At 43.0% G+C, this 8736-nt stretch overlaps 2 protein-coding genes across 2 annotated transcripts; both read left to right on the top strand.

The window, feature by feature from the left end:
• Positions 1 to 1785: 1785 nt before the first annotated feature.
• Positions 1786 to 5809, top strand: LOC306714558 (homeobox protein HMX3-like; the record flags this gene model as incomplete). Its single annotated transcript, XM_079184602.1, is given in 5 exon segments — positions 1786 to 1828; positions 3739 to 3875; positions 3881 to 4166; positions 4769 to 4930; positions 5382 to 5809. Coding segments are annotated over 5 exon segments (1056 nt in total).
• A 1590-nt stretch (positions 5810 to 7399) lies between these two features.
• On the top strand, positions 7400 to 8461 carry LOC306715021 (homeobox protein HMX3-like; the record flags this gene model as incomplete). Its single annotated transcript, XM_079185239.1, has 2 exons — positions 7400 to 7613; positions 7926 to 8461. 2 exons carry the CDS (start codon positions 7400 to 7402, stop codon positions 8459 to 8461), a joined length of 750 nt encoding a protein of 249 aa, XP_079041365.1.
• Positions 8462 to 8736: the final 275 nt, after the last annotated feature.

The raw sequence follows: 8736 nt of genomic DNA, 5'->3' as shown, positions 1-8736 counted from the left end.
TGCCTCATGAACGGTTTTACTTTTGATACTTGAAGTGCATTTTGCATACAAAACGTGTAATTGGAGTATTCTTATATTGTTGCTACTTTTCTTCTTCTTCCACCACTGCAAATAAAAGTCTAGTAATTCTTAACACAGTACATTTACATGAACCCGAGTTTCTTTTTCATTTAAACAAATCTGACTGAATTTCTAAACAATAGGTGATACAAAAGGGTTCTTATCCTCGGCGTTCGTGCAGCAGGAAATGTTGAGGTTAAGCCCTTCATTGCATCATATCTACCTTGTGAAGCTGCAGTGCCACCATTAATTAAGGAATCTTGAACACGCGCCTCTGTGCAATGCTTCACAATGAGGCCGGACATGAAAGGAAGTGTTTGGTAATAGTGGCGTGAGATTGTTTCTAGCTATAGCTTCATAGTGACACAAAAACATGTCCGTGTGAATTATTGTTGGAGAAAGACCGTTGGGGGGGGAAAAAAACAGCAGAAAGTTCTGCAAAAAAACATTCTGCATCTTAAATAGCCGGACAACTCAACTGCATGCAAGCATCTGTAATATGAAGCCCTTTATCAGTTATTTATAGCCCGCAAAATAGTTCCAGATTAATAGGATGTGGGGTCATTTGAAGCAATTGTGGCCTTTGATCAGATTCCTGTCTCTGTGTGACTTTATGAACCGCTGACCAAAGAAAGACCACAGTCAAATTGCTGTGCACTTAAAGACAAAGCAAAAAACACTTCAGCACAAAAGAAGAAACTGCAAAAACAGTAGATAAAAAGATAAGGAAGAAGAAAAGTTCTATTTCGGTTCACAGAAGTCCATTTTTTTCCTCTGGCTTTTTTGTTCTTTTCTTTTTACACATTACATAGTTGTACGTCTTGAAGCCTCTAGATTATTAAAATGGGAAATATCAGCTGATCACAGACATGTACAACCTGTGACGAGGGCCTCTCCAACAGCTTCAGTGATGGTTCCTTTAACGGTCTTAGTTATTGTATTTAGTCTCTGTGCTTTTTATCACTGGTTTGCCATGGGCGGGGCTAAATGATGTCACGTGTGTGCATGCACCAATCAGGATTTGGCAACATTTGAACCAGAATTTGAGAAAGTTGGAGGCTGTGTGGTTTCTGTCAATAAAAACCTGAGACATACACACCCACACAGTCCTGATGAAGCCGATTAGCTGACGTTTGAGTGTGAAACGCTTCATACATAATACTAAAGATGCCAAGTTTTCAGGGACTTTAAAGGGTCACACAGCAAAAAGGTTGGAAACCATTGTCTCAACTGTCCTACTAATAGAAAAGATAGTGTGTTTTTCATATCTTGTGTGTACTTTTCTATAAATAAATACATAGCTGTTTGTTAACTGAGTGTTTTCATTTTAAACCAAATTCTTCTTCAACTTGAATTTGTATTTAAACTTGTAGCAGTGGGCACAAACAGAGTTGGAAACAATTAGTTTATGCAAGTGTTGCCATTTGAAACGTTTCCACAATATACTACTCATACCTCATAACCCTCCTTATTCATTACAGACGGCGACACATACCACCACATACTGCATTTATGCTTCAGGCTACATAGTTACAGAGTGACAAATAAACAAAGCATGGTGTGTAATGAGTTGAACCACTTTCACTCGTCTGAAACTCTCTTGTAAATTGGGAATTTGTGTAAAAAATATCTGTGAGGTGTTACACCCGAAACCAGAATCCGGAGTATTAGGTTGATAGGCTATTACTGCAAAACAGGCTTAAATAAAGTCAAGTTAGCGGCACAATGGAGAACGATTGTGCCACTAACTCCTCTGAGAAAACAAACGGTTAGTTGTTCTCTGCCTCTCTTGGCTGGTCAGCTGTGCAGGGATTTACCACACGGACTACCACGCCCTTCAGTGTCCTCTTTTTGTGATTCTTTAACTCACGTTTATTGCAGTGTTGTGTGATGTTTCCTTTTTTTTTTTAAAAACAAGTAGAAAATACTTTGATTCAATAAGGGCCGATCAACACGTAGTCTGAAAACCTGCAGCCTGGAATGTTCTGAGCATTTGTTCAAGGCTACTTACAGATGAAAGTAAGCTTTTCATAGTGTTTAAATCCTATTACAACTCCAAAGGCAGTGGTGTTTTACTCCACCGTTCACAGCTTCCAAGCTGACTAAACATTCTCCACCTTCAGCATTAATTAACTCACGTTAAGCTGGAACACACTGTCACTCCATCTACGGACATTTAAGGTGGCATAGGCTCTTTCCAAGAAAAGAAAAAAAAGAGATTTATTCTCCATGGACAAGATACACTTGTGTTCATATTAGGCTTTATTAAGATGCCTTAACCGTGGCGAAACGCTGTCCCAGCCTGTCAATCAGCGTGAAAGTGAGACAGTAGTTTGAGGCCTGCGGTGGGGCGACACTTCACAGAGAAGAATATCTCGTCCCCACTGGTGATGCAGGAGTTAAAGCCCACTGAAAAAATGTGTTGAGCTTCTTGTTACTTTGACATTTGACCCTGGAAGAGCAACTTTTACATTCAACTGCTAAAAAGAACGAGAAAGGTTCCTCTGCTCTCACCTTAAATGTGAGTTTGAGACGGGTCATGCGAGCAAAGGTTGTGACATCATGGTCCAGTATGAAACTTAAAGGTACTATGATGTGTAATTGAAGCCTCCGGTGCACAGACTCAGACAATGGACTTCTGAGTGAAATGGGAGACATTTTGTGTCCGGTAATTCATATTTGCCTATTGATCAATTCTGCAATGAGAGAAAAAGGTAGACCCAGATGTGATTCACATAACCTTTTGTGGAAAAATCACATCAGACACAAATTATTAATTAGTATTTACATGTAGAAATCAGACCACATGATCACCTACAGTAGATTTATAGACCTTTAAGTAAATAACTAAAATTCAAAAATGTATACAAATTAAAACAACTTTGGCTTATAACCAATATTGAACAAGAACCATTTTACGTCAGTTGTGGAAGGATATTTTTTACCTTTTCTTTAGTTAAAAAAATCACAGATAATAATAAAAATGTATAATAACATGTGTAGAACAACACAGATTTCTCCTTATTTTTTGACTTCTTTTTTAAATGTTTTTTTTTTTTTAAATGTCCACCTTTTTTCTGCTGGTCTTTGTAAATTGAGCGGATAAAATAAAGGATTGCTGTGTTTTTGTTGCTGTTGTTTCTTGACTGATCTTGTTTTAAGAATCAGTTTTAGTTCATTACGAGTGAAAAACATCCTCTTAGTAATGAAAAGTCAAAATAGCTTCCATGACCAAAAACAACTCATGTTTATGAATAAAGCTTATACTAATGATTACTCAAGCAGGTGCCGTTTTATGAAAACAGAGAAAAACTGAATTTAAATGACGCTATAGCTCGAATGGCGCTATAATAAGAGCACAAATTGAGAGAATAGGAGATTTACAGAGTGCATCGCAAATCCAAAGTGTGCATGGTTCGATGTAACCAATAGGCGGTACTGTGCCATTCTTCATGAAGCTTTCTCCATCTCCAGCCCCGAGGACAGCACTGTATCCTTGCTTTGGTTTGCTCCCTAATTGACCTAAATACGGGATCCTCGCGATCCCTGAAGGCAGACTACCACACAGTTTACACGAGGAGTCTCCGAAAAACGAGACAGTCTCGTGTGTTGTTTTTTCTCTCGCTGGAGTAATTCCTCGCCTCTTCTAGACGAAATTTCTGTCTGGATCTCACACAGCAGAGCTCTCGCTGCTCTGTGGACTGCTCCGGGATGGTTTCACGCGGAGCAGAGGACACTCCTGGCTGGAAACAAGATACATTCCTGGTGATGATTTCGTAAAAATCCAAATCTGGGACATATATATATATATATATTTTAGAAGGTGAACGCGACTTGGGAAACGACAGACGAAGTGAACATGCTCGACGATAAAGAGCCGAGACCGAAGGGTCCTCCGCCGAGAGGTTCGTCTTTCTACATTGAGAATCTGCTGCGGACTGATCACAGAGGGGCTTCGTCCGAGGAGCGCGCGGAGATCCCGAGCTCCAAAGTTACCGGCCACAGACCGGTGATCTGCCCGGGACGGGAGTCAAAACGTCTGGACGGCAGCGAAGTGCCAAACTGGAGCGGGACATCACCAAACACAGTGCGCGGCACCTCGAGAAGTGAGTGCGCCTGTCAGTCAGTATGCGATCCGTCCTAATCTGTAAATACAGAGTACGGGAATACAAATGTTGTGAAAAGTATTGCTCTCATTCCGTGTGTGTATTCACACATTGCTGCTGTACTGACTGACGAGTCGCCAACTTAAATTCGTTGTATGTGTTTACGATGACAATAAACATCCTTATCCTTATCCGGGATAATCTGCTTTTACAGGGTTGAGTCGGGATTAAAAACTATGGTTTCAACAATGATCTTCACCATAAACCCCCCAAAACCAGTAAACGCGTTGTATAGCAATACTCCTAGTCTGGACCAGAATGAAGTAGAGTCCAGCAATTACCCATCTCACAAAAATAACTCTCCAGTTATCAGCCTGTGTTTGGAATACACAACAATGTCGTTCAGAGGCTCCCAAAAGCACCAGCAGTGGAGATTTTGACGCTCGTTTATACTCTTGGAGAGGACAGGCAGCATGAGTGCGCACGTGTGGTGGAAAACGGGAAAGATGTCCGATAATGTTTTGCTATTGGACATGAGCGAAATGAAGCCTCATCAGTGATTTATTGATTTTTTTTTATTATTTCCCCCACCTTCCTCGTAGGTCCACCGTACAAAGAGGAACACACTGTGACAACGAGCGACCGGGATTCCCCATCTCTAACGGGACGGGCGGAGTCCGATGAGCCGGAGGAGAAGGGGGACGATAGTCTGACGGACGACAGAGAGGAGGACGACGCGCGCTCCTCCTACAGCTGTGATACAGGTGGGGCCAAAGTACACAGGCTACATTCCTACGCCTTAGAAAAATAGTCCGCCCCGTGCTCCGCTATCTGCACAAGAGGGCACCACGCATGCGCTGTCCACCTGAAACGCTTCCTCTGGCATAATAGTTGTTTGTCACATCCACAATGTTATGTTTAGTTGTTGGCGTTTCACAACATTTTTTGATTATTTTTCTTGACAGAGGGTATCAGCAGCAGATGTCCACATGTATGTTTTGTATCAGGGGTGTAGAAGAGTTGTCAGTGAGTCATCATGGGCGATATTAGTCCGTAAATACCTTGCATTTCCATCTATCTGATTCCCTGGATTGGCCAAAAACAGATAATATATCAATAAACTATATCACTTAATTGTCTTTCCACTAACCTTTATCACAATAAAGGCCTACCAGTTGTAGCAGTTCCATTTACTTTAATCTCTCCTCCCCTCAGCTGACATGAAAGTGGTGCGCAAGAAGAAGACCCGCACCGTGTTCAGCCGGAGTCAGGTGTTCCAGCTGGAGTCCACTTTCGACCTGAAGCGCTACCTGAGCAGCTCGGAGCGAGCCGGGCTGGCCGCCTCGCTGCAGCTCACCGAGACCCAGGTGAAGATCTGGTTTCAGAACCGCAGGAACAAGTGGAAGAGGCAGATCGCTGCCGACATGGAGGCCAGCAGCGCCGGCGTCCCTTACCCGGCCCAGAGGGTCGTCAGAGTTCCTGTGTTGTATCGCGAGAACGTCACAGCGCCAATGACGCTGACCGGCCTGTCTCAAATGACGCCACCGATGGTGGGCTTCTCCAACGCCATCAACTATCCATTGACTTCCCACTTCACCCACCCGTTGTCGTTCCTAACGCCACAGATGACTGGGCTGGTGTGACTTTAAGGGCGGAGGTGACTTTAATTAAAAGAGACACATATGATAACACATAAGATGCTGCAAAAATATTCATTATACTTCACTTTCAGATCCTGTAAAGTCAGATGATAATAAAATCCTGTGTTTAAGTTCTTTGAATGGTTGCTTTAACCCTTAAAACAAGACTCCCTCTCTCTCTCTCTCTCTCTCTCTCTCTCTCTCTCTCTCTCTCTCTCTCTCTCTCTCTCTCCCAAATGTTGTTTTCCAATTTATTTTAAACTTAACAAGTGATTTGGACATTTTTGTGCAAGATGTAGAAACTACAGGATGGATGTTTGCAGACTTTTAAGCTTTCCACAATCCCATCCTCAGTCCTAACCGGAGGACATTTCACACCATGGTCACACCGGTTTCACGTATCGCTCTATGGTGTGATTGTTTTTCACAGAAATTGTATGGATGACCCACACATTTGGGGTCCAATAAGGGTCAGTAAGACTTGTGAAATGAACCTGTGGCATACTGTATATCAGTCCTTGTAAACAACTTAATTTTGGGGGGAAAGAATTGTAAATGTAAAAATAAGAATAAGTGCACAAATGATATCAACGCTCAACAACAAGAAAACAGATGTTTGTGAACATCTAGATTCAAAACAGGAAACCAAAGTTACACACTGTGTGTTAAATCATTGTGGCCCCGCTGTAACAACCAAAATCAGGCCTAAAATTTCCATTTTCAATTTCTTCTGTCTGCATTCCAGGTCTTATGCATATTTTTGTCACATGTTGTGACAAAAGGAGATATACTGTACAAGCGCAGCTCTGAATCGTTTTGACCCTCATTTGAGCTCATACACACAACTTGGGAATATTATGCACTGTGTCCTCAGACTGATAGGAAATATTAGAAACTCGATCATTAATGAAAAAGGTGTTTGTGACAGCTGATAGCTGTGAGCATGGGCGCATTATTAGCAATATTCTTTGACACTGCTTTTTTTTATTTAAGAGGATTTTAATACAGACTTTTGTACACTGATATGTTCACATGTGAATAAAATGTATGCACAAATTGTTTGGCGTTTTTTTTTTGTTTAGCATTTAACATTAGATGGTAGCAAATATACGAGCAAAACATATGCATCAGAGAAGTTCACTTGAGGAAGTGAAACAATGTAGCTATATTTTAGGTATACTTCTCATGACCCCAAAGAGTTGTCAAGCTGCAGTGTGTTTGGTAATAAAAGTTTGGTATCAAGCAACCACGATAGTGATACCGACTCTAACTCTTAATCAAAAGGAGCTGAAAGGAGCTCTGCAAACGTCTCGAGTTTGCTCAGTCTGGTGCGTGAAGCCAGCGGGCAGCAGTCTCGATGACAGAAGAGTGTTTAAAGCTACAATATGGCAGCCAGACGTTTAAATCTGCATCCCGCCCTCATCTGCCCCACAACCTGCCCAATCAAAAGCCGCTAAACCGCAGTCTTCCGGGTCGCCGAAGAGCGTCGCACCTCGCTCCTCTGCGCGCGGCTAGTCGCAGCCAAGGAGCAATGGTGCTCGGTGCGTCCGGAGACGTCGGTGTTTCGGGAATCTGTGAGGAGGAGCAGATGAAATGCCGGGGAACATGAGCAAAGAGGACGCCCCGAGTCGGAGCGCTTCTTTGACGTTCACCATCGACAACATCCTCAACCTGAAGCAGCGGGGCCGCGGGGACTCGGACGGGTCGAAGGCGCAGAGGGACAGTGGATGTAAGGGTGGCGTTCAAGCGCGGTACGATGAGGCGTGGGACATCCGGAGCAGGCATGGCAGCGGATCAGACGAGACAGGTACTTTATAGGCCATAAGCAGAGAAAGTCTCTCCAGTGTTTTAGGAGTAATACATTTTAGGCATTTTCAGGCAGAATGGTGCGTAAAGATGGATGGAAGTACAAGAGACTGATGGTATTTCTTGAAAATATTTTCAGAAATTGTAAAGATCGTGGGCCAGAAGTCGTTTATTTGTTTTAATCTATTATTAAATCAGACTATTGCAATTAGTGTGCAGCTTCTCTGCGTGTGTTTGCAAGCAAGAAACACAAAAGTATGTGCGTTTGCCTTTACCACCGCATTAAAAGCACGTTTTGTCGCTTCATTCACAGCGCAAAGGAAGCCCAGAGTCCACCGCGCGGACCGCGGGGAAAACACATCGCCGCTGACCGCTGGCTCTTGTCCCGGGGCGCAAAGTGCGCACACAGCCGAGGACGCATCCGAGCAGGAGCCCTGCGCGGACTCCAAGGCCACGGTCAAGAAGAAAACCCGCACCATCTTCTCAAAGAGACAGATATTTCAGCTGGAGGCGACTTTTGACATGAAGAGGTATCTGAGCAGCTCGGAGAGAGCGTGTCTCGCCAGCTCTCTGCAGCTCACCGAGACGCAGGTCAAGATCTGGTTTCAGAACCGCCGCAACAAGCTGAAGAGACAGATATCCACGGACATGGAGGGGCCGCTGTCCGCCGAGCACCTCTCAGAAGCGGGCAAAAATGTGCAATTACCGACTTTTTACAAAGACAGCAGCCTGCTGGGCGGATGTTTGTTACCCATGCCTTTCCCCGTCGTGTACCCGACTGCAACCGCGGCGCCTTACATCTACTTCTCCAACACTGGCAAATATTTTGGCCTGTTTGATGCAGACTGATGATTCTCTCTGTTTGGGATCAGATGACAGCGTGTGGACAGTCGGACATACGCTTTCCCCTGTTTCGGCTGTAGGCCTGTCACTTTTTTATGTTTTTTTTATTTTTTACTTATAATAGAAATCTTCCCAAATCAAATGTCAACATATCAACTAATCCAAGACATGCATGTGCCACTTTTTTATTATTATTATTATCGTGTTATTATTATCAGACTATTATTATTATTATTATTATTATTATTATTATTATTATTATTATTATGCTTAAGGCATTT

The sequence above is a fragment of the Pholis gunnellus genome, assembly GCF_910591455.1.
Source record: "Pholis gunnellus genome assembly, chromosome: 23".
NCBI lineage: Eukaryota > Metazoa > Chordata > Actinopteri > Perciformes > Pholidae > Pholis > Pholis gunnellus.
Note: the sequence above shows the minus strand (reverse complement) of the source record. Positions and strands in the feature narration are given on the sequence as shown.